This window comes from Pygocentrus nattereri, chromosome 19, assembly GCF_015220715.1.
Source record: "Pygocentrus nattereri isolate fPygNat1 chromosome 19, fPygNat1.pri, whole genome shotgun sequence".
In the NCBI taxonomy this organism is placed as follows: Eukaryota; Metazoa; Chordata; class Actinopteri; order Characiformes; family Serrasalmidae; genus Pygocentrus; species Pygocentrus nattereri.
In genome coordinates, this window is record NC_051229.1 from 12393925 (window position 1) to 12419019 (window position 25095).

The following is a 25095-nucleotide window of genomic DNA, read 5'->3' on the forward strand; positions in this document are numbered from 1 at the left end:
ATAGAATAGAATCCAAATTCAGCTGGAAAGAAAATGCAGAATTTACACAAAGTTTAAAAACTCTAGCTACCATTAGGTGTTTACGTGTATAACTACACAAGTTTCATCAATATAGACCAATCAGAACAAGTTCTGTGGTAGCTTTCCTCTACTACATTCGGCTGTTGGACATGAATGAGTAAAAGTTAACTGAACAATAAAAAGGGGTTAATTAATCAGGTCAATCAGAACATCACATGCACGTCTGTCTGGCCACAGAGGTTTGGTAAGGAGTGATTGGTGAACTGAATGTCTGACTTCTTTCTCTTTCTGACATCCGGCTGAAGCCACTTCTTGATGGCAGATACTTCCTAAACATCCCTCCGCCAAAGATCTGGATGAGCGGGTTAAAGCAGCAGTGGCAGTAGGCCATGATGTGTGTGATGTAATAAGCATAGGCCAGTCCTTTTTCCCATGCGAATGAGTACATTGACTCTATCCTCAATAGTTGTAGTGAATGCAGGAAGATGGTGACGTTATAGGGTGTCCAGCAAATGAAAAATCCTACAATGGTGCACAAAATCAGCCACACCGTGTGCTGTCTGTTTCTGATCTGACAACGCTTGATGGTGGCCAATATCTGGACATAGCAGAACGTGATGACCAGAAAAGGCAGCAGGAAGAAGACCAAAATCTGGACATAGTGGGTAGTCAGCTCCAGCACTGCTGAATGATAGGTGAGGGTGCATGACATGCCATCTGATTTGTTTTCAGTTACTGAGAAAAAGGCTTCTGGAAGGCTGCAGCTGGCTGAGAGAACCCAGACCACAGCAGATGTCAAATGGGTGTAGAGCCTTCCACGGCGGGCATTCAGCGATGAAGTGCGCAATGCGTGTACCACCACCATGTAGCGATGCACTGTCATGCATGTGAGGAACATCATGTAGCTGTAGAAACCCAGGAAGATTGATCCGCTGAACAGCTTGCAGGCCAGCTCTCCAAAGAGCCAGCCGCAGACGTGGAAGACTGCCCAAGGCACCAGTGTGAAGGTGAAGACCAGGTCCGAGATGGTGAGGTGCAGGAGCAGCAGGTTAGCGGAGCTCGCCAGGCCCTTGTGCTTTACCAGCACCCAGAGCAAGAAACTGTTTGCTGTGAGACTGATGAGAATGATAAAGCTGTAGAACGTGGCAGTAAGCCAGCCGGCAACCTGCATCCCCTGGATTTCCACTGGCTTGATGAGAAAAGTTTCCGAGTAATTGTAATTATAGTAGTAATCAGTGTAATCAGTGTCTTCTGACCAACTTTCGAGAACATCCATACTTCTGTCATCAGCCATAACCTCAGTATTGAGACTTTTTACCTATGCACAGAAAGGAAAGCGATTTGCATTTATTCATAGCCAGCTTACACCTTACCACAGTCAACATTTATTCATCAGTAGATGTTTATTACAGTTTTGTTTGGGTCATTCTAGAGAAACGGCCAGGAGTCACTGGTGTGACTGATCGTCATTGGTGTTACACATAAGAAAGGTAACACCAGTGACATTTTTTATGTAAAATGCATTTTAGAAAATGGCTGTTACAGAGCATCAAACCATATGTTGTCAACCACGGAATATCCACTAAAATATGTAATTTACAATTTCACAATTACATAAGAATAAAGTAGGTCATATCAGTGACTTCACCTAAAAGCTTCATATGAAATCAGGAGCTAAATGAGAAAATTTCTGATAACTGAAAAGACACAGTGGACTAAAAATTATAAGTCTACTAAATGGTAAAAGGAAGTTGAGTAATATTGTCGGTGTGATTTTTATTTCAAAATAAGAGATTTTTTTGTATTGCAGTAACACCAGTGACATGACTCCTGGGGCCCACAACTTTCATTATATGTTTTATAATATTTATATATTATTCATAGTCATATATAGATTATTGCAGTTAAAACTGCAGAAAAACGTGTTTTTTACATCAAAATATGGCACTCACCCTTTGCACATGACTGTGAGGATGAGCACTTGTGTTGTGCTCTGAATTCTATATAATTTGTTTAAAAACCATTATTGCTAAACTGGCGTCTCAAGAAGGTGTAATTGTGAAAATAAATGATTGTTTATTTTAAATAATAATAAAAAAAATAAAAAATATATCTGTAAACACTAGGGACACAAAAATGGATGTTTCCATAGAATAGACTCATTTATTGGATAACAGAAAAGCGGACTAAAGACCACAAGCTTCTACATCTTACCTTGAATGGACTCCCCCTAAATAATTTCCTAGACTTGATTTAGCTTCTCTACAAAACTTGTGGTCAACCATGCAGGAGAGAAGTGTTATTATATTATGTCTTCACAAGTCCAACCCCCAACCCAACCCAACATGATGTTTCAAAGCTAAAAAAAACCTGAATATAGAAAAGCATGGCTGCACTCTACTAATCAACACGTTTATAGTTTGTTGTAGTTTGTAGGAAACAGCTAATGAGTATCATTCACATCGCTTTCATATAAAATTGAATTCAAACATTGCAAAATCTCATATTAAAATGAAGAAATGTACCAGTTTTGAGTCCCAGAAGTCGAGTTCATCATCCTCCTCTCCTAAAGTGACTTGAGATCCATTATGTTTAGCTCTTTTGCTCTGCAGATATCGGCACGCCCAGCTACTGAGTGTTGGATAACGTTGGAATGGCTGTGGTCAGTGTGTCTCTCCTGGTGCTGAGTCTGCCTCAATTCCGGGGAGCAGAAGAGAAGACTGGACAGAACTTTCCTGGACCGCCCCCTCATCATGTACAACAGTGGATTCACGCAGCAGTGGGCATAGGCCAAGATACGGCAGGCAACATAAGCCTGGTTTAGTTCAGCCTTCTTCTGACATTCCTTAGGTCTATACACAGCATTCAGCATCATGAGAATATGATAAGGTCCCCAGCATATCACGAAAGCCACCACGATGCACAAGACGACCAGTACCGTCCGGTATTTCTGCCTGGCTGAGGTCAACATGAGCGTGTGCAGGATTTTGCCGTAGCAAAAGACAATGATTGCCAGTGGGACAAAGAAAAGCAAGATGAGTTGCATGTAGTACTCTGTGTAGTCCACTTGGGAAGGGCTGGCATTACAGGTATAGATGGACTCTATGACTTGAACATTGGAGGACAAGGCGTCTATCAGACAAGCTGCTATGCTGATGATCCATGCACCGGCACATGCTGCTCTTGCACAGTTGAGCCTGCGTCTACGGGTCAGCCACTGGCTGCGGACCACTATGGCAAAGAAGCGGTCAACTGTCATGGCTGTCAGTAGAATGAGGCTTCCGTAGATTCCCACAAAATAGGCCCCGGTTAGGATCTTACATGCAGCATCTCCAAAGATCCACTGGTGAAGGAGGTCGACAACCCAGAAAGGAAGTGTGAGTGTAAACAACAGGTCAAAGACAGCCAAGCAGAGTATGAAAAACATGGTGACTCTCTTGAGATCTTCAAATCGAGCCAGGCCATAGATAAGCAGGCTGTTCCCAAGCAGGCTGAAGACACAGATCATGATGTAACTCGCTGCCGTGATTTTGATGTAACTCTCATATTCGCAGAGCTTGATTAATCCACCTTCATCATAGTCGCCATAGTCGTACGTGTCATTGTGACTGTAACTGCCGTTATTGACGTCCATGCTACTGGGTAATTTAGAGGGGCAACATGATGATAAGAATTAGGCAATTGTCTGTGATCTAGAATGTCCCTTTTGTATTGACCTTAACATTTAAGCTCCATTATAAGATCAGAACCTGCTCTCAGATCATTACCAGCAATTTTATTTTACAACAGAGACCTCACATCATATTAGATGCCTACCTTAATGCGTGGACTGGCCTGGATGTGAACAAGTTGCAAGTTGTCTCGAGGAAAGAATGAAGCTTTCTTGTGAAAAGCTCTCTTCCTCTTTTTTCTGCTCTAGTCATTTGTTTCAGAATGACTTCAGTTTTTCCTTTACCAAGAAAAATAGGAGGTGCACTTCACGCTGTAGGCAGTGCACTATAGGCAATAAGTGCATGATGGACGATTCTCAGTTATCACTTACGTTTTTTTACGATTTGCTTGCACACTAATTTAACACACAGCTAGCGAAACCTGATACTTTATGAGCAAAACCTCGGCTCAGATCTGCACAACTGTAAGCACATTATCAGAGTCATAGTTTTAGCAAAACACTACACACAATGATTTACTGTTGTACTGGACTCTGAATTTTCCACAAAGATATTAGAACTACAGTAAAAAAAAGAAAGAGAAAGAAATGACCATGTATTCTAAATTCTAAAATTCAGAATATGTTTTTTATATTTTGCAATTAAATGCAATTAAAAGAAAAGTTTTGATGGCTGAATACTGAATACATTATCCTAAATGTATTCAGCCATTACTGCTTTTTTTTGCCCAACACTGTCTTTATGCAGTTTTGTCTTGTGTGTTTGGTTATTCATATATTTCACTCTAATGATATCTCTGATTAAAGTCAAACCCAGACTGTATTATTAGGAAAGCAGAAATGTTAAAGGTATTTTAGATTGAGCACAGCAGTGTGGAACTGGTTAAAACTGAATCAGAGCGTATGAACTCTGTGTGCACCAAATTGAGTTTTTATAAATTGTTGTACAGTTTTGAATGAAGTATTAAATTAAACTTGGCAAGATTGAGGACTGTATAAAAGACAGATTGTCAAGCAATTTTCTGCTACTTAACTCAGATAAAACAGAGGTCCTGCTTCTTGGTTCAAAATTAGCCAGAAACAAACTGTCTAACTTAACACTTAACAATCTCTCAGTTTCATCAAGCTTATCTGTTAAAAATCTTGGTGTCGTGACAGACGCTGATCTGTCCTTCGACACACATATAACTAATATCACTAGAACAGCTTTCCTGCATCTCCGCAATATTGCTAAATTAAGAAATGCATTCTCTCTACAGGATGCAGAAAAGCTAGTTCATGCATTTATTACTTCAAGGCTAGATTATTGTAATGCCCTGCTGTCTGGATGTCCCAGCAAAAGCCTTAACAAGCTTCCGTTAGTCCAGAACGTTGCAGCCAGAGTCCTCACAAGAACCAGAAAGATTGACCATATTAGTCCAGTTTTATCAGCCCTGCACTGGTTACCAGTTAAATTTTGCATTGATTATAAAATTCTATTACTGACTTATAAAGCTCTAAACAGACTCGCCCCTCAGTACCTGAGTGAGCTTCTCTCCCACTATGAACCATCGCGCCTACTTAGATCACAAGGCGCTGGCTTACTATTGGTACCTAGAGTTAATAAAGTTACTTCAGGGGGGAGAGCTTTCTCATACAAAGCCCCCCAGCTCTGGAATAATCTTCCTGTTAATATTTGGGAATCAGACACAGCCTCAGTCTTTAAATCTAGGCTAAAAACTTATTTGTACAGTCAAGCATTTGGTGATTAGTCTTCCCTGTCAGGTCTGAACCTGCTGGAGTCTCTGCTGCACTGTTTTATTGTAATCTGTGGTCAGCCACTCTTTACAGAACTGACTGTGTTTTTCTTTCCTTTCTCGCCGCTGGCTTGCTCATGGGGGCTCAGACCCGGATTTTCTTTCTTCTTTTCTCTTCTCTCTGTAATACTGATTGTTTTGTAAAGCTGCTTTGTGACAACACCTGTTGTGACAACATTTTGCTTGCTTGCTTGCTTGCTTGCTATTTCATTTTGTAGAAGATCTGAGGTGTTCTGCTGCTTGAGTGTGTGGCTGTGTAAATTGTGTATAGTGTTTATACAAAGTCATGCTTAAGCAATAAAAACTTTGAAATCAGTAATAAGAGGATAAAATATTGGACAGATTTGAATACATAATTTGAATGATAATAATTTGTGAGCATAAATAAAAAAGTATAATTTTTTCCTTTTTCTACTGATTATGAATAAGACATATGTGGCTCTTGAAAATGAGTACTGTCAGAAAGTGAAGAACTTATTAGTGATGCAAACTCAACACCAGACGCAGCTTAATTCCTTCATTTATTTACATTTGCTTATCAAAAATAGACTTCACATTTGATTGTGCTGATTTTGCATTCAAGTCAGCCTTTGATTCTTTAAAGTGATTAATATGTGCATTGTACAGGGCATAATCTGCAAATTGTAAACATACAATAATTTAAGAACATTTTGCATTTATAATACAGAAGTGTAGCATGGTGGTGCAGTAGGTAGCATTGTCATTTCACAGCAAGAAGGGCCTGGGTTTGATTCACTGGCCGGGTAAGTCAGAGAGAGTCCTTTCTCTGTGGAGTTTGCATGTGTCTGCATTGGTTTCCTCTCACTGTCAACAGAAATGCAGCCAGGCTTATTGGACATGCTAAATTGCCTCCGTGTGTGAATGTCTGTGTGTCTGACCTGCGATGGACTGATGACATGCCAGGATGGGTAGGCTCCAGTGACTAAGGAGGATGAGTGGTGTTGAGTCTGTGTGTGTAATACAGAAGCATAGCACTGTGCGAATGTCAGAGACTTCATTTTAAACAACTATAAAATATATAGAGATAATGGAACATCCAACAAGCATTCAAGACCTGGTAGATCACCAAAACTGTCACTATCAGATAAATAGTACTGTCATCTTTGAGAGAGAAGAGATAATCAACCTTCTCTGTTGCTTCAGATCTGGAAAAATCAACAAGTGTTTCTGTCCATCCTTAATTCAATATTATGAGTCTGAAAGGATGTGTAGCTGCCAAGAAGTCTTAAGACTAAAAGCCAAAAAATGATCAAACAATCATCAAAATAAGCTTGTGGATCAGAGGAAGCAGAAAATGCAACCAGCATCTAAGACCGGAGGTGTAAAAAAATATTCCTGTTGATTTCTTTGGAAAACTGAAGTCTCCTGAAAAAGTCTCCTGAAAGGAATGAAAGCTGTAACAAGCAAAGAATGGACATACTAAATGCTGACAAATAATACTGTATTTAGTTTTGTAGTTTTGTATTTTCTGTAAAATAGTTTCCTGCTTTTTTCCTAATGCTGAAAAAACAACTAAGTTGTACTTAATGACAGTTTTGACTAGAAATTTGAAGAAAAGAAAAAAGAAGGGTGGTGTCTGATTTTTACAAAGAAGTGTATTTGCTATAAACAAAGCTGTCTTGGCAAGCATGGACAGAGCAAAAGTCAAAAATCCCACAGTAGAATTGCATACATTTTCTTTATTCTAGACATCTTCAGGATCATTCTGAGAACTGTATAATACTATTTTAAGATTTCATGTGAAGTTCTGTAAGTTATGTTTATGGAGTCCATACATACTTTACTTCATTTAATTGAATGAAAATGTGTGGCATGAAACGTAACTAAATTAATGCAAAGTTTATGCATTTTTTTTTTGCAAGAAATTGTTTTGCTGTCTATGTGATTTATGTGAGGTCGTTTGGATGCTCACTTTGAGATCAGTGGATGCTTTCTTACTGCTAATACATGGAGATTTCCTCCCCATTTGAGTAAATGAGGTTGCTGTGGCGGTTCTGAGGTTCATCCTTGTTCCCGCGGATGTTCCATAGCATCTTCTTCAAGTGGCTTCTGAACTTGATCCCCATAAAGACGTGAAAGATTGGATTGAGGCAACAGTGAGAAAAAGCCACCAGACGGGAGACATAGTAAACATAGTCTACAGCAGTGCTGACATTGCATAAATTAAATGGGGCAACGCTCCAAGAAATTAAAGAATCCAGGAAGATGGCCACATTGTACGGTGCCCAACCGAGGACATAAACCACCACTATACAGAAGATAAGCCTGATGGTCTTGTGGCGGGTGTGGGCTGTGGGTCTGAGGAGCCGCCCAAGAATCTGAATGTAGCAGAAAGTGATAGTGATGAAGGCAATGATGAAAAATAGGTTTTGCTGGTAAATGCCCACCAACTTCCAGTTGAGCATTTCATAATCACAGAATGACTCATTCGTAGAGATACTGCCGTTGGGGGTAGGGTGGGACACAACTTTGGTGAAGATGGCATGAGGAGTTGCAGCACAGAAGCTCCAAATCCAGATGACTACAGAAATCAAGACAGAGTGATATATTCTCCTGTTCAAGATGACAGACAGAGGATGAACCACGGCCATGTAGCGGTGCACTGTCATTGTGATTAAAAAGATTGTGCTGCTGTAAAAACCCACAAAGAATATAAAGCTAATGGCTTTGCAGGCAGGTTCTCCAAACGTCCACTGGCCAATGACATAGTAGTAGGCCCAAAACGGCAAGCCAACAGTGAAGACCAGGTCGGAGACAGCCAGGTTGAGGAGGAAAGTATTGGTCAAGGATCTCAGATTTTCATATTTGAGCAGGACCCACAAGACCAATGTATTACCCACACAGCTGAACATGACGACCAGTGTGAAAAAAACTGAGGTGACAATCGCTCCAAATTGAATCACCTTAGCCTTAAAGCATGCATCTCCTTCATTCTCATAGTCATCATATTCAAGGGTACTGAAGTAATAGTCAGGAGTTGTAAAACCATCACCTTCTGACATCTTCCACCTAAAGAAAAAGAAAAATAGCAAGCACTGGGTGGTAAAGCATGTACACAATGAATAATCAACATTCAGGTAAAGGAAAGGCAAAAATAAAAAAGTAAACATAAAGTATTGCAAAAGTTTCAAAGTGGTTACCACAAATCAACTTTCCAGTGTGCACAAATATCGAGTGCACCATAGAAAGAAAACCAGGATGCAAGAGCAAATTTTGATGTTTTAGATTAAATAAAGTACATACCTTAAACAAGAGTTCCAGACTGTTCTTAAAATCAGGTTGATTGTGTTAAGGTGATTTGAAGCCTGATACTGCCCCTATTCCCTTATGAAACCCTCTCAAAATGGCACTGTTCCTATTATCGAAGATCCATTCGCCATAGACCAATCAGGTGAATGTTGAAAAATCTAATGTAAATATAAAGGTCTTCCTGGGCGTCACTACATTAAAAGAAAAAAATGTAGACTAGGCTTAATCTCTGCCTGACAAAACAACCTCAAATGTGTAAAATTGAAATAGGCTAGATTTATCTTTCCTTCTCATTTTCTACCAAACATGGAAGATCAGCTCTGTGGAGAGGTGAAGACTTTGGAAGTCTTATCTCAAACTCAATAACTGTTTTTAACCTGGCTTGCATGTGTGTTTAGTCTCATCGTTTCTGGGCTCTTTTTTCAGATCAGTTTGTATCTATGACTCTTGGTTGTCAGTGACCCAGTGGTTTATTAGTCGAGTTACATGAGGTGATCGTCTCACGCAATGGAATATTTATTCAGTATTTTCGTTTAAGGAATAACAACCACCAGACCTTAATGCTTTTCAGTAAAATTGATCTACTGGACTGCTTTGCTGACACTGCTCACATTTGGGCTTTAGTATTCAATTTTACACTAAAAGGATCCAAAATGAAATATCCTCTGTGGTGACTGAGGTATATGATGATATTTATTGTTATCAAAATAAATAATGTCACAGTATACTTCTCTGATCATCCCATAATACTGTCCACACATCTACCAAGGCTCTAGTCTAGAGTAATGAGGCAGTAACATAAAACAAATAGGCCAGCATATCAATTGAATGCTCAAGCGAAATGTTTGTATTATTAGTTAAGGTAATCAATCTCAGAACACTTCTCACACCATTAGAATCCTGCCTTTGCTCTGTGATATCAACCCATCAAGAAAATGCGGAACATCACTAGTGATGCCACCAGAAACCCACAGAAGTTTTTAATGGTTACTACTTAGTGTGGTTTAACTATGGCATTTTGTTGTTGTTAGCTGTGTAGCCCTTAACTTGCCAAATAGCAAGCTAGATGAGTAAAGTAACAAACTTAAGATGCTATCAGTGACACCACGAAGGTATCTAATGTTGTCATTGAGGATGTGACAAAGATCTCACTGTTAGCATGAACGCCAACTCTGCTAGGGAAACCAGCACAGACCAGCATGGCTGATCACCAGCAAAACCAGCATATGTTGTGTTTTGACCAGCAGGATCATGATGGGTGATTAACTAAGCCAGCACCAGCCCAGCTCTATACCAGCATAAACAAGCTTAGACCAGCACAGACCAACAAATCATGCTTGTCTGTGCAGTTTTTTGGGCTTTTTCAGCAGGGTTCATTTGTTTGCATGTTTTGCAATGATGTTAATATTAGTAATATTGGAGCAAAAATCTTGGCCTATTCTGTTAGTATTTTTGGGAACAGTGAAAAGTTATGTATGTAAAAAAAAAAAAGAAGCAGATGTTTTCAAACATTTATAATATTGACCTCATATTAAAATCATTTAATCCGTGTATACACAACAAAACCTGCTGTATGTTCTTCAAAACAGTGATCCCAAACTTTAGAACAGTAGCACACAGTACGTGCTTGAGTACGCAAGGACAAATATGCATGAGTAGATGTAAAAGTGTTATTAAAGTAAAAAGAAGTTTATTATTTTTAGTTGCCAATTCTTGTGTCTGTGACACATTTTTTTGTCCCACCCCCTTCCCACAACCTAATGACTCCTGTGTGTTCTACAGACAGTATGAATACAACGTAAACTCATAAACCACCTTCATCCGCTGGCTTCACAATGGCATCACTAAAATCACTATTCATTAGTGGTGCTCATTATTTATCTTTTGAACTGTTCAAACAAAATAAATCAATTGCAGTCTGCTTCAAAGTTCCAAAACCTGGGTATCGCACGCAGCTTGACGCAGGCTAATGCTATCATGAATGTTAATATATGCTGGATACCGGCAGCTTGGATGAAAGCAAAACATGTTGAATAGGTTAAAACTGAAAGCAAGTCTCCTGAAAAGAACAGAAGCTGTAACATAAGCAAAAATATCTTAAATATCTTCATTTTTTTTTCTCCTGATGCTGAACAATATATAACAATTTGTACTTAACTGCTGTTTTGACTAGAAATTAAAAAGATAACAAAAAGTCAGATGCTCTCTGATTTGTACACAGTGCTGTATTTAAGATAATCCTTTATTAGTCCCACAATGGGAAAATTCACAGTGTTACAGCAGCAAAGGGACAGAAAGGCAATCAAGAAAAGAAGTGACACGAAGAGAATTAACAACCTTGTTAATTACTTAACAATTTGCTATAAACAAAAGAGTCTTGGCAAGAACAAATGTTACAACTGCCACAAATCTTTAATGCTTTCACAAAACAGTGGCATTGCATCCATTTTTTATTCTAGAGATCTTCAGGGTCATTCTAAGAACTGTGCAATACCATCTTATATTTCATATCAAAGTTATGTTTATGAAGTTCATATAGGCTGTACTTTATTTGACTGAATAATAAGATGGAGATTTTCTTCCCCATTTGAGTAAATGAGGTTGCTGTGGTGGTTCTGAGGCACATTTGTGTTGCTGCCGATGTTCCATAGTATCTTCAAGTGGTTTCAGTACTAGATCCCCATAAAGATGTGAAAGATCGGATTGAGGCAGCAGTGAGAAAAGGCCACCAGACAAGAGACAAAATAAACATAGTCTTTGGCAGTGCTGACGTCACAATCGCTGAATGGGGCAACTTCCCAAGGAATCAAAGACTCCAGGAAGATGGTCATGGTGACTAACCAAGGAAGTAAACTACCACTATGCAGAAGATAAACCTGATGTTCTTGTGGGGAGGTGTGGGCTGTGGGTCTGAGGAGACACCCAAAAATCTGAATGTAGCAGAAAGTGATAGTGATGAAGGCAAAAAAAAAAAAAAAATGCCAACCAGCTTCCAGTCCATGTTTTCATAATCACAGTGGAACTTGCACATAGAGTTTTTGTCATAGGCAGGAAGGGGGGACACAACTTTGCTGAAGATGGCATGAGGAGCTGCAGAACAGAAGCTCAAAATCCAGATGACCACAGAGATCAACACGCACTGATGTATTCTCCTCTTCGATGTGACTGATGGGACGGACCATGGCCATGTAGCGGTGAACTATCATTGTGGTTAAAAAGACTGTGCTGCTATGAAAGCCCATGAAGAATGAAAAGTTAATGGTTAATGTTTCTCCGAATATCCACTGGCCAATGATGAGGTAGTAGGCCCAAAACAGCAGGCCAGTAGTGAAGTCCAGGTCAGAGACAAAGCATTGGTCAAGGATCTCAGATTTTCATATTTGAGCAGGACATACAAAACCAGTGTATTTACCCACACAGCAGAACCTGATGACCACTGTGAAAAAAACTAGGGTGACAATCGCTCGACATTGGACAACCTTAGTCTTAGGGCATGCATCTTCATATTCATAATAATTATCAAAAAAGATAATTGGTAAATAAGATAAGTGGTACAGCATGTACACTGTGAATCACCAATATTCAGGTAAAGGAAAGGCAAAAATAAAAAAGTAAACATTAAGTATTGCACTTAAAATACATCAAAGCTGCCATACATTTCAAAGTGGTTACCACAAATCAAGTTTCCACTGTGCACAAATATTGACTGCACCATAGAAAGGAAACCAGGATGCAAGAACTAATTACAACATTTTAGTGTTTTGTCTTCTAGATGGATTAAATAAAGTGCATACCTTAAACAAGAGATCCAGAATGCTCCTAAAAACAGGTTGATTGATTGAAGGTGATTTGAAGACTTTCCTTGTTAAACCCTCTCAATAAGGCTCTTCCTACTATGGTATATAAAAATCAGATCATCCAACTTCATAGACCAATCAGGTTAGTGTTGAAAAGTCATGCTGTCTGCACAAGCTAAAAGAGACCTACATACAAATACAACGGAAATATAAAGGGCTTCCTAATTGAGAGTCTCCCTTGAAAGAAAAAATGTATATTTCAAGAACTAAGATTAATCCCTGTCTGGGAAAACCTCAAATTTGAAATAGACTGGATTTATCTTTCCTTCTCATTTTCTACTGAATATGGAAGATCAGCTCTGTGGGGAGTTGAAGATTTTGGAAGTCTGATCTCAAACTCAATAACTGTTTTTAACCTTGCTTGCATGTGTGTTACATTTACATTCATGGCATTTGGCAGACGCTCTTATCCAGAGCGACTTACAGTTTGATCATTTACACAGGTAGGCAAAGGTGGTGTTAGGAGTCTTGCCCAAGGACTCTTATTGGTGTAGTGTAGGGTGCTTACCCAGGTGGGGATTGAACCCCAGTCTACAGCATAGAAGGCAGAGGTGTTACCCACTAAACTAACCATGTGTTTAGTCTGCTTTCTGTGCTAGTTTCTGTGCTCTTTTTTCAGATCAGTTTGAAACTACGACTATTGGTTTTCAGTGACCCAGTGGTTTATAAGTAGAGTAACATGACGAGTGGCTTTGAGGCGATCATCTCACCCAATGGAATTTTGTACAGTATTTTTGTTTTTTGTTTTGTTGATTAGCAACTGCTAGACCTTAATGTTGATCAGTAAAATTGAGCTACTGGCTACTGGACCATTCTGGGATTTGCATGCAAATGTAAACATTTTATATCAAGGAAAATGTGTTAGCTATCTGATATTATATTTTTGCTCTAGTATACCTATGCTTCCAGGATTCTGTGTTCCCAAGATCCTATATTAAGCTATTTATATAATACATCAGACCCGAATATGGTGCATCAAGAGTCCATCAGTGGTGATACAGGGACCAACAAGGGGCAAGAGTGCACTTGCCCCCAGCTAGGCTAGCCTCAGGTAGCTAATTTGCTAGTTAAGTAAACATTGTAATTTGAACCATTTTTGAAATGTCAAAGTATAGAATACAAACTTTATAATAAAATACAATTTAGAATACAACAATTATTATGTCCTGCTGAAAAAACACCATTTGTGCCATTAAACCTGAATGTTACACATTTTAAAGGGTAATTGTCCTAATGGTTACCTTTCAAGACCCCTAGATTCCTGCAGGACACCCAACCATCAACAGCTCCATCCATCACAAAAAAATGTCTTCCTTTTCAGCTTCGTACTAATAATTGGAAACAATTTGAATATTCACATCATGTTAAAATAATTTTATCCATGTATTTGCAATAAAACATCTTGGACATTCTCCAAAACAGTGATTCCAAACTTTTGAACTGTAGCACACAGTACATGCTAGAGTATGTAAGGACAAATATACTTCCCCAAACGCAATGACTCCTGTGTGTGTCCTACAGACAGTATAAAGACAGTGTAAACTCATAAATCACCTTCATCCACTGGCTTGAGTGGCATTGCTAATGGTTGGAGAGAATCAGCTTCAGAGGATAATCAGAGACTTGCATGGTATCCAAACACACAGTCACAGACTGTTGCAGTCAGTTCAGTTTGTTTCAGTTTGATTCAGTCTGATAAAAACTAATCTGAGCCTCCACATGATTTTCAATATTCATGTCAAACTACATCTATGTAGTGATGCTCATTAAGAATCTGTGGAACTGTTCAAGCAAAATGAATCAATTGCAGTCTGTTCCATGAATCAGATCCAGTCTGCTTCAAAGTTTCAAAACCTGCGTGTTGCATGTGACCTACCACAGACTAATGTTATGAGGAATATTAATATTTGGTGAATACAAGCAGCTCAGATGAAAGCAAAACATGTTGAATGCTGAAAAACTGAAAGCAAGTCTCCCGAAAAGAATGGAAGGTGTAACATTAAGCAATGAGTGGATACACATAATACCGTTAAATATCTTCATTTTTTTTCTCTTGATGCTGAAAAATATATGACAATCTGTACTTAATGGCTGTTTTGACTAGAAATGAAAAAGATAATAAAAGACAGGTGCTCTCTGATTCGTACACAATGCTGTGTTTCAGGACACAGCAGTCTTGGCAAGAATGGCGAAAACAAAAGTTAAAATTCCCACACATTTTTAATGTTTTCAAAAAACATTTAAATTCTAGACATCTTCAGCATCATTCAGAGAAGTGTACAATTGCATTTTATGTTTCATTTCAAGTTATGTTTATGAAGTTCATATGTGCTTTTTGACTGAATAAATGTGTGGCATAATCAAATTAAAGTCATTTGAAGATCACTGGATGCTTTCTTACTGCTACTACATGGAGATTTCTTCCCCATTTCAGGTTCCTCTATTTTCCCACAGATGTTCCATAGCATCTTCAAGTGGCTTCTGAACTTGATCCCCATAAAGACATGAAAGATTGGATTGAGGCAGCAGTAAGAGAAGGCCACTAGACGAGACATAGTAAATGTAGTCTACAGCAGTGCTGACATTGCAATCAGTGAACGGAGCAATGTTCCAAGAAATCAAAGAATCCAGGAAGATGGCCACATTTATGGTGCCCAACCAAGGAAGTAAACAACCACTATGCAGAAGATGAGCCTTATGGTCTTGCGACGGGTATGGGCTGTGGGTCTGAGGAGACGCCCAAGAATCTGAATGTAGCAGAAAGTGATAATGATGAAGGCGATGATGAAAAAAAGGTTTTGCTGGTAAATGCCCACCAACCTTCAGTTTTTTTTTGTTTAAAAAAATCAGAACATATCACCTCGTAGACCAATCAGTTAAGCGTTGGAAAGTTAGGTTGTCTGAACAACTACAAGACTAAACAGAATGTAAATATAAAGGGTTTCCTGGACAGGGAATAAACCCAGTCCTGGATGTCAGAGCATTCAAATGGAGATTCTCCATTAAAAGAAAAAATGTAGTCCAAGACTAGACTTAATCCCTGTCTGGGAAAACAACCTCAAATGTGTGAAATGACTGATCTTTCCTTCTCATTTTCTATTGAATATGGAAGATCAGCTCTGTGGGGAGGTGAAGATTTTGGAAGTCTTATCTCAAACTCAATAACAGTTTTTTTTCGTTTCTTGCTGGCATGTTTGTTTGTTCTCATAGTTTCTGTGTTCTCTCATTTGAGGCCAGTTTGAAACAAGAACTGTTGGTTTACAGTGACCCAGTGGTTTTCGAGTAGAGTTAAATAGTGGCTGAGGCGTTTCCCATGAAAATTCGAATAGGGCAACACTGAACCCTGGATGTTCTGGACCGTTGGAACATAGGGCAGTTTCCAAAATTCCAAGCTGGGAACAGAGGGCTTGGGGAACAAAATGGGGAAAATCAGGGCTGTTTTCTAGAAATTTCAATGAGAAAATACATAGAAGCCAGAGAATACAGGGATGACCCTGTTAGGTGTATTATGAAGTTCCACTGTAAGTCTAATAAGAACTTCAGGAGTTTTTTTGGACCTGACACTTTTTGAGTTGTTTTGGTCGTTCATTTTTCTCCCACTGGACTCTAATACTTCACTGAAGTAGCAGCAGTTTTCTTGAGGATCTGAGTGCATCTGATCATCCTTGAGCATCTCCAAAACACTTGCATGCAGCCTGAGTTCGCCACATCAGTCACATGATCTTATTTACCTCGTTAATACCGTGCAACCAAACCAGCTCTGCTCCCGAGCCGGTGTCGCTTATGGGCGCTCCCTGATTGGCCCAGACGACTGTCGCTCAGCGGCTGATACCGCCCCTACCAGCACGCCAGTAGCGTAATCGATTTGGAGGATCATCTTTCCTGTGGGAAATACAGTATGTGTACACACTTGTTTTTCTGTCATTCGTCCGCTTAGCTAATCGATTAATTCCTCGTGTCTTAAAAGGGCCGTGTCGTACGTCGGTAGTGAACGTTTGGTGATCATTTTTCCCCCTGAAAGTGAGGAGTTAGTAGCAGGTGCACTTTCCTGTTATGATGTTGCTCTGCTGGTCGCTGCCATCGGTGGACAGTTTAACTGTTATTATTAACTATAGTCAAAGCTTCAAGCTTGCCGTGGTATTATCTTTAGGACGTCGTCGTTCTAGACTTGTTTGTCAAAAAAGACACGGGTTCAAATCCGGCTAAAGTGCTTTGAGAGTTGACAGTTTTCTTTCCTACTGTGGTTCTCACACCCGGCGACACTGGCTCTCTGCGTTCTAGCTCGGTCATTGGCTGGTGACGTAGGCACGGCTAATGCAAACTTTGCTTTGAGTGATGCTTTGAGCATTTTTTCTGGTTTGTCTCAAAGTTTGAATGGGTCTGTGATCAGACTGAGTTTCTTTTCAGACGTATTCATTAACTTATTCAGAAAAGCTTGAAAAATGTGAGCATCTTTATAATGGACCTCCCTCATTTACTACTGGTTTATGAGCAGAGTTAAATGCAGAACATGCATTGGAGACGATCGTCTCATGCAACTGCATATCTGTGCAGTATTTTAGAGTATTTTAGGTTTTTGGAAGAGAAGCCAATGTTCAAGTATTGTTTATTGTTACTTTTGGGAGTTAACCGGGACCTTGAGTACACTATTTCGTTCCACCTCATGTACCACATGTGATGCGAATGACAATAAAGCCTTATCTTATCATCACCTGGCAGTAATACAATCTAATGGACTGCTTTGCTGATGCTCACACTGTTCAAATTTGAGCTAAGTATTTCAATTTATACCAACTTATTTTCCTCTCCTGGGCAGTCGTGGGCTGCAGGTTAGGGCACTGGCCCTGTGACCGGAAGGTCGCCGGTTCTATCCCCAGGGCCGACAGTCTATGACTGAGGTGTCCTTGAGCAAGACACCTAACCCCCAACTGCTCCCCGTGTGCCGTGCTCCGGGCAAGTGTGTTCACTGCCCCCTAGTGTGTGTGTATTCACTAGTGTGTATGTGGTGTTTCACTTCATGGATGGGTTAAATGCGGAGGTGGAATTTCCCCGTTTGTGGGATTAAACAAGTATCACTTAACTTATAGATAAATATCCACTGCAGTTCAAAAGGAAACTCACTTATTTTTTACTTTGTTACTTTTTTTTGAAGTTGTTTTCACAGCTCTGTTTCATTTTGCTTGAGTCGATATTTCATTGAAGTAACGTCTTTTTTGAGCTGTGTTTATATTGTATTTATCAGTTATTTAGAGGTTGATAGAGAAGCCTGTATCCTTCTTCCAGTAAAAGCAATTTTACCCCATCAATATAATGACTAGCCGCTGAACTTGACATGAACAGGACTAAAGAAAATATCCGTGACCTTAAGTCCAGAATTCAGCATGTATCAGAACTGAAGTTAGTTCCTTAAGGGCTCTGCTCTTCCTCCTTTTGGGGTCCGAAATGTTGAACAGAAATTAAAACTACTGTTTAGACATTTGGAATCATCACATATCATACAACAACTGTCTTTTGGTAATAACTTATACAGTGTATTAAATGTTATAAGCTATGCACCAAAATGTAAATTGCTGGTTTATTCACAGTTTCAAATGTTTTGTATGGATGCACTGATCTAGAATCCAGTTTCTTTATAACCAGACTGGCTGTTTTTGTTGTTGTTGTTGTTGTAATATAATTGAAATCATTTGCTCTTTAATGAACTTGGCATTTTCACTGAGTAAAGAACAACCAGCTGAATAAATAACATGAATAAAGTACTACTGTAATGTAAGAGGGGGAAAAGCTCCTCAGCACAATGACTCATGCATAATTATACTGTGACATTTTGGTATAGCAGTAGACTTCAAATATACAATGAGAGTGTATTTACAGTATCTGTCTCGTATTAGTTACACCATAAAATTATAGCACAAAGCAGCCAAAATAAAAATAATACATTGGTCAGTTACTGACCGTGTGCTTGGAACAAAAATCTTGGCTGATTCTGTTTGTTCACCACTAGTATTTTGGGTAAGTAAGTTATATATGTACAAAAATAACCAATGCTATAAAATAAAAAAATGATCTAATTTCTGTCATTTTGGCATGAAATTACTAGGAATAGTAATTGGTTAATGAAATTTGGTCAGCACTTTTCAAATGAGAATTCCTGGGTATTCATTTCATTGTAAGTTTGTTCTCAGTGCTGTACAGCTTTTGTCAATTATTATGGAACCATCTACAGCTCCACTCATCACCCAAAATGTCTTCCTTTTCAGCTTCCTACTGATAATTTGAAACATTTAAAATATTAATGTCATGTTTAAATATAAACAACAAAACTTGTTGTGTATTCTTCAAACAGTGATTCTAAACTTTTGAACAGTAGCACACAGTACATGCTAAAGAATGTAAAGACAAATATACTTGAGTAAATGAAAAAAGGTTGTTATTTAAAAGAAAAAAGTTCTTATTTGCCACTTCATGTGTCTGTGATGTCTTCTTATTGCCCCACCCCCCTTCCCCCAACCCACTGACTCCTGTGTGTGTCTTCCAGACAGTATGAAGACAGTGTAAACCCATAAACCACCTTCATCCACTGGCTTCACAATGGCATCCCTAACAGTTGGAGAGAATCAGCTTCAGAGGATAATCAGAGACTTGCATGGTATCCAAATACACAAACAGCCACATATTGTTGCAGTCAGTTCAGTTTGTTTCAGTTTGATTCAGTCTGATAAAATGTGATCTCAGCCTCCACATGATCTTTAGTATTTGTGTCAAGCTATATCCACATAGTGATATCCATATAGTCTGATTCAGAGCATCAAAATCCAGGTTTCGCACATGAGCTGACACAACACAGGCTAATGGTATCAGGAATGTTTATATTCAGTGTGTACTGACAGCTCAGATGAGCAAAATCAGTTCACACTTTCACTTCTTGACATTCATGAGTTAATGTAAAGAATCTGTAAGGTTTAGCCAATTTATTTAAAGTAGACTTTCTGCATAATTCAGTGGTTGAGATGTAAACAAAGTCATTCAGAGTGGTTTGGTGTGAGATAGTTAATTGTAGAGGAACGTAACGACTCAGATTTCTTTAAAGTGGTGGTGATAGGAACTGGAGGTTGGGATGCCTACAGCTGAGTTTTTTATGTGTAATGCTCATAATGATGAAATAGTGATGAATCTGAAAAAATAGATTTTCTTTGAGGACTATTTTGCTTCACAGTGTCCTGTATGTACATCTCCACCATGAATGATGTGAAAGAAATACGTTTTAGGCCAAAAGCTATTTTAAAAACGGTGTCCTAAGCATCAGGTAGCATATGTACACCCATTTAATCTAATAACGTCTACATTAAATTGTTGTAAATATCTTGATTAAGATGCTCTTACACTTTGAGAAATCTGGGCCTCATATAGTGACGTGTGCATCACCTTGTGAACTGAAACGCCTCTATGTCCTTGTTCAGATGCAGTTGCTGAGTTGAGTAAGGAGCAGGCAGACAGTGGGGAACCAATCACAGACGACAGCTCAAGTCTCCACAAATTCTCCTCTAAACTGGAATATCTGTTGCAGGTATGGCAGACTAGTTCCACTTAGCACTTAGAGTCATACATACCCTACCTACCCCAAAAAGTACTGACATACTTCAAAATGTATTAATTACATGAATAGGAAATCGAGTGGCATTTATTTTAAATAGACCATTTTAAGATTTCAAAGCATTCTTTGAAAGGCAGATAGTGTGTTTTGGGCTCCAAAACATGCTAATCAGGAATACACTGTCTCTCTGCTAGTTGTGATGTTCAAAGCACTTGCTTATATTTGCTAATGTTTACTTGGGCTGATTAAGAAGAATTAAACTTGGTGGTGTTAGTTTCTTAATTGTCTGTTATTTATGTTGATGTTATGTGATGTTCCCACCCCAAACACCATAAATAAACTTCTGCTCTGCTCTATGTTCTATGTTTCTCTATGTTGCAAAATTTTATGAAGTAACCTAATTAACTTCATTAAAGTTTTACATTACTTTTTGGGGCCACCATACATGTGTTATACTGTGATTTCTATTGTTACATTGCAAAAAATGTAAAAAATCAGTAGGAACACGCTGGTATGGAGTGGTGAGCTAATGCTATGCAGTATTTTTCATGTACTTTATTTTTCTGCTGAAACAGGTACATAAACATAAAAATAAGAAATTAGAACTATATTAGCTAATCACAGATAAGTTAATCATTCATTTTTGTAGGGTTACAAATGCGATAAATGAATAAAATGCAGATACCTTAATACAGTAATCCAACGTTAAAGTTCTGTTCTTCTGGAATACAATAAGTACATCACCAAACATATCTAGTCAATTTATAAGTAGTCACCTACCAATATGATATGATTCAATATCATCCTAATCACCTGTAGTTATAGGTATCGAAATTGGCTGCAACAAGGTGTTATTAGTTATCATGATTAACCCAGAAGTTCAGTCTGTTTCTCTACCATTTGAAATGATTTGACATGGCAAGACCGTCATCTTGTTAACGTTTTCTTCTCCAGTTTGACCAGAAAGAGAAGACAACATTTCTGGGCAGCAGGAAAGACTACTGGGACTATTTCTGCGACTGTCTGGCCAAGATAAAGGGGGCTAATGACGGGATCCGCTTTGTCAAGTCTATCCCTGAGGTAATCCACAGCATGTGCACAAGACGACACATATACACACATATGCAGAGGTGACTGTGGTCAGTCTCGACTGCACACCTGACTGCATTTAAGCCTTCGTGTTTATTTCTTTTTTTTTTCAGATTGAGTTTCATTTCTTTTGGTTTGTTTTTACTTTTGCTTCCTGATTTGCATGTGTATTTTTTTTTCTTGCTTTCTCTGCTCTCCTCCTTGGAACACGAAGCAGGAAGTCACAGAGAAAAACTGCCTGAGGTTGGTCACATGCTGTAGTGTTAGAGCGCTGAAGAAAAAGAATTTACAGAACGTTTGATAGTTCATAGTTGTGCTGCAAGTTACGGTGTTGGCTCTTAAATGCTTCACATATTCCAGATAGTGAAGAAGGACATAGAGCGTGCAATGTTATGATCTATTGTAATAGACATATTAATATCAGAAAAATAGGTACTGGCAGATAATTAAAAAAAAATCATAAGTTCTGGATAGATTTTTTTGTACATTTCAAACCAATGTTTGATGTTTTTATTGTACTCTGGAAGAACAGGATGTTTAGATGATGCTGGGCTACTGCACTAAAATGTCTTAATTTACTGCATTTGTAGCCCAATAGAAATAGATGCTATATTTTTCTTTTTTGCTATTTTTTTATTCTTTTTTCTATTGTCATATGTGCAATGTTTAAGTAAAGCTTTGTTAGATTTAATGTAAATATTACATTTTTGTATAAATTGTTTTCACTTTAGTGTATTTTTAAAGATAATCTATAATACTTCTTCCAAAATCATCAAATGAAACCAAATTGTGGTGAAATTTGAGATGTTCTTTAGGAAGTCAGAGAGAAATTTACATCATAGTCAAATGCCAATGTTTGTGCTCCCCTGGTCAAATTAAATGCTTAACACCCCTCGACAGAGAACATAACAGGCCAAATTTTAATGCATGTTTACTCTGTAATTGCTATATTTAACAAATTGGAAAAACATAAAATGGGACCTCTGCAAAAGCTATAGCAAATCTTATATTTGATGTGTTTTTTTTTCTTCGCTCAGCTAGTAAATAGAAACTGTGCACTACATTTTGCAGAAAAATGCAGCATTTACATGTGTTCTGTGTAGAGTAAATCCTGAACTTATTTTCACTTAGAAAACTTAGAAGAAATGTTCACACTTTTGCACATGGCTGTTTAGATATAAAGCAAGGTTCTTGACCTAGACTTTAAAACTGCCGTTTGAACTAAGCACTTTTAGTGTTGTAAATCAAGAGCAAAATGGCTTTGAAACACTGGCAGACTGCACTACTGTGCCAGTGTACAGCATATTTCACTGCAGTCTCTGTGAGTAAACTCAGAGCTAGTAGCAGTGACGTCAATTTGGTCATATTTATTGGCAGCTCATGGTTTGGGTGTACTTTTGTAGATTTGGCCCAAAATTGTCTTTATTTATTTTCACCTCTGGGTTTGAGACATGCATATGTCCACACAGCTGACTGAGAAGGATCTCAGTAAGATGCCGTAGCACATGACGGAACATCCTGACAGAATCCTGGTACACTGTGAATGTGTTATCCGTCAGCTGTGATGTGGCAGTCCCATCTGCCGGCCGTATGTTCTTTAATTTGGCCACTTACTGTAATCCAGCCATCTGCTGTGCTACTAGGTTAGACACTCTCACAGTGGTCTGATGGTGGGTAATCTGGTAAGTCAGGTCAGAACTTTTAACCTCCTAACCCAAGGACAGTGGTTTTTGCCATTTAGGTTTCTGTGCTGTCTCAGTGGAAGATATGTGAGTTCACATAAGTTCACTTAGTTTTTTTTTTTTTTTTTCTTTGGGCTTTTGTAGGTCTAAAAAAATGTGGTGAAATAGAAACAAAATGAGAAAGAGAGAGAGTAAATTACATTCAGGTTCAGACAGCTCAAAGTGTTTGTTTGAGTTGCCAGTTTATTAGAAACGCCTACACTGCGCCTACACGCATTAACCATTTCATCAGAAACACCTACCATTTATGTGTACATTGTAGATTTACAATTACAGACTGTAGTCCTAGCAAAAAAAAAGATTTAAAAACTATGGATTTAAATAGATGTGCTGCATGCATCTTATTTGGCATCACAGATGTCTAGTTATTATAATATAATATAGTTATTATAATTGAATTGAACAATTGTATGAGGTTATACTGTATATGGTCAGTGTTCCTGATACAATGGCCAATGTGTGCAGGCACAAGGTATGTGTTTCTAATAAACTAGCAACTCCGTATCGAAGCATATGAAATTATTCACTGTCATGTGTTTGTTCTCTGTGCCACAGCTGAAGACGTCACTGGGAAAAGGACGCGCCTTTATCCGCTACTGCCTGGTGCATCAGAGACTGGCAGACACTCTTCAGCAATGTCTGATGAACCAAAAAGTGACTTGGTAAGGGAACAGAAACTGCAGTGTCCGCTAACACAGCACCAGATTTATTTAAAAATGTTTCGTAGGAAGCGGAGATATTGTCTCCGGTTGCATATGAAGTTGGCTTAAAGCGATAAATCAGCTGGAAACAAATGATGTAAATTAGATTTTTGGCTGAGCCTCTGTTTTAAAGGGACAGTCTATCCAAAGAGAAAATGTAACTATCACTACATGTGTTGTGAACATACTTACTTGTCTCCTACCGATGTCACTGGAGTGAGATTTTCCGGTCTAAAGTCTAAGAAAATCTATTTTGGATGATGTACCTTAAAAGTGGGAGCGTTTGAAAAACTACAAGCACTTTGTGGCTGTTTGTGATGGGGTTTTTTTTTTTCCCCCGCTAGCCAACTAATGCAGAAATAAAGCTATTTTTTTAATGCATGATGGGTAATGTAGTGAGAGAACAGTGATGAAAACATAAAAAGGATCCAAAGTTTTGAATTCTATCAAACTGAAGAGGATAAAGCCTGCAATTCTGGGCTACAGAAACTAAATAACATAACAAATAAAAAAAATAAAACAGTTTAAAAACAGTTTTAGTCCAGAATGCCCCTTTAAGTATTATAGTGTGTGTAGAAACTCTGTACAGGCTTTGGAGTAGGCAGCCTCAAATGTGTAGTGAACTCCCTGTATTACAGTCTTGTGACACAAGTGGTGTAATCAACACCAAAACCGCCAAGGTCTCCGTGTAGTCGTTAGGACCAAGATATAAACTGAACTGAAAGCTCACATTAAAAAACAAACGCACTGGAATGGGGAAGTAAGCAATAACTGGAAGAGTACTAGCGCAGTGCGCAGTTCACACTACAAAGAAAGTATCAGGCAAATCAGAGAAAGACTGCATTTCAAATAACAACGCACCATTTGGAAATATCTTAAGAGCAGTGCCCAAGTGCTGAGTCTACTTTCACATTGCAGTTTTGCTGAGGATAGTTTCTTCTCTAACTTCACTAAATTGCTTTTGGTGCTAAACACTAATAGGCAATTGTTAAATTATTATGTTTTTTTTTTTTTATAAAGATTTGTGTGTGAAACAAAACCATAACTGTAATTAGATCACTACAAACAAAAGTAGTGTAGTTAAAAAAAGAGAGAATACAGTTATATGCTAATGTTTAAATAGCCTCAGTCCAATTATGTTTTTACAATTTTCTAGATGAAAATAAATTATCGCATCCTTGACAGAGAAGAAATGAAAATAGGACATTTAATGCTAATTTGGGTGCACAATTTCTATTTATTTGTTGAGTTTAACATATTGGCGGTGGGGGGGGGCATGTATATTAAAATATCACTAGTGTACAGTGTAGAGCTCTCCTTGTTGTAGCCAGTCAGCAGCCTGTCCATGTTGTTCA

At 38.4% G+C, this 25095-nt stretch overlaps 4 protein-coding genes and 1 pseudogene across 7 annotated transcripts in view; 1 reads left to right on the plus strand and 4 right to left on the minus strand.

Moving 5' to 3' along the window:
- Positions 1-232: 232 nt before the first annotated feature.
- On the minus strand, positions 233-1315 carry xcr1b.3 (chemokine (C motif) receptor 1b, duplicate 3). Its single transcript, XM_017707362.2, has one exon. The coding sequence runs from the start codon at positions 1313-1315 to the stop codon at positions 233-235; it is 1083 nt and encodes a 360-aa protein (XP_017562851.1).
- On the minus strand, positions 1211-3911 carry xcr1b.2 (chemokine (C motif) receptor 1b, duplicate 2). Of its 2 annotated transcripts, none has more exons than XM_017707390.2 (3): positions 3838-3911; positions 2547-3656; positions 1211-1339 (listed from the first exon to the last, which is right to left on the minus strand). In XM_017707390.2, exon 2 carries the CDS (start codon positions 3653-3655, stop codon positions 2588-2590), a length of 1068 nt encoding a protein of 355 aa, XP_017562879.1. In that variant the 5' UTR covers position 3656; positions 3838-3911; the 3' UTR covers positions 1211-1339; positions 2547-2587. The 2 variants fall into 2 exon arrangements, with proteins under 2 accessions (XP_017562879.1, XP_017562878.1); XM_017707389.2 differs by having other exon boundaries at positions 2547-3659; positions 3838-3896.
- Positions 3912-5990: 2079 nt separating this feature from the next.
- Positions 5991-8820, minus strand: LOC108433064 (chemokine XC receptor 1-like). The gene is made up of 2 exons (XM_017707365.2): positions 8752-8820; positions 5991-8517 (listed from the first exon to the last, which is right to left on the minus strand). Exon 2 carries the CDS (start codon positions 8508-8510, stop codon positions 7449-7451), a length of 1062 nt encoding a protein of 353 aa, XP_017562854.1. The 5' UTR covers positions 8511-8517; positions 8752-8820; the 3' UTR covers positions 5991-7448.
- Positions 8821-11288: 2468 nt separating this feature from the next.
- On the minus strand, positions 11289-12317 carry LOC108433060 (annotated as a pseudogene).
- A 4127-nt stretch (positions 12318-16444) lies between these two features.
- The window catches only part of fyco1b (FYVE and coiled-coil domain autophagy adaptor 1b), a 31231-nt gene continuing 22580 nt past the window's right edge, over positions 16445-25095 (plus strand). For 2 of the 3 annotated variants that reach the window (XM_017707386.2, XM_017707388.2), the window contains exons 1-5: positions 16445-16510; positions 19153-19263; positions 20075-20181; positions 21163-21288; positions 23595-23701. In XM_017707386.2, the coding sequence (XP_017562875.2) occupies positions 19206-19263; positions 20075-20181; positions 21163-21288; positions 23595-23701 (398 nt within the window). In that variant the 5' untranslated portion in view covers positions 16445-16510; positions 19153-19205. The remainder of the gene's footprint in view (positions 16511-19152; positions 19264-20074; positions 20182-21162; positions 21289-23594; positions 23702-25095) is intronic. The other variant, XM_017707387.2, reaches the window with a different exon arrangement.

Excerpts from the sequence above, each read along its gene's own strand:
- xcr1b.3 (XM_017707362.2), bottom strand. The coding sequence starts at position 1,315 with ATGGCTGATGACAGAAGTATGGATGTTCTCGAAAGTTGGTCAGAAGAC.
- xcr1b.2 (XM_017707390.2), bottom strand. The coding sequence starts at position 3,655 with ATGGACGTCAATAACGGCAGTTACAGTCACAATGACACGTACGACTAT.
- LOC108433064 (XM_017707365.2), bottom strand. The coding sequence starts at position 8,510 with ATGTCAGAAGGTGATGGTTTTACAACTCCTGACTATTACTTCAGTACC.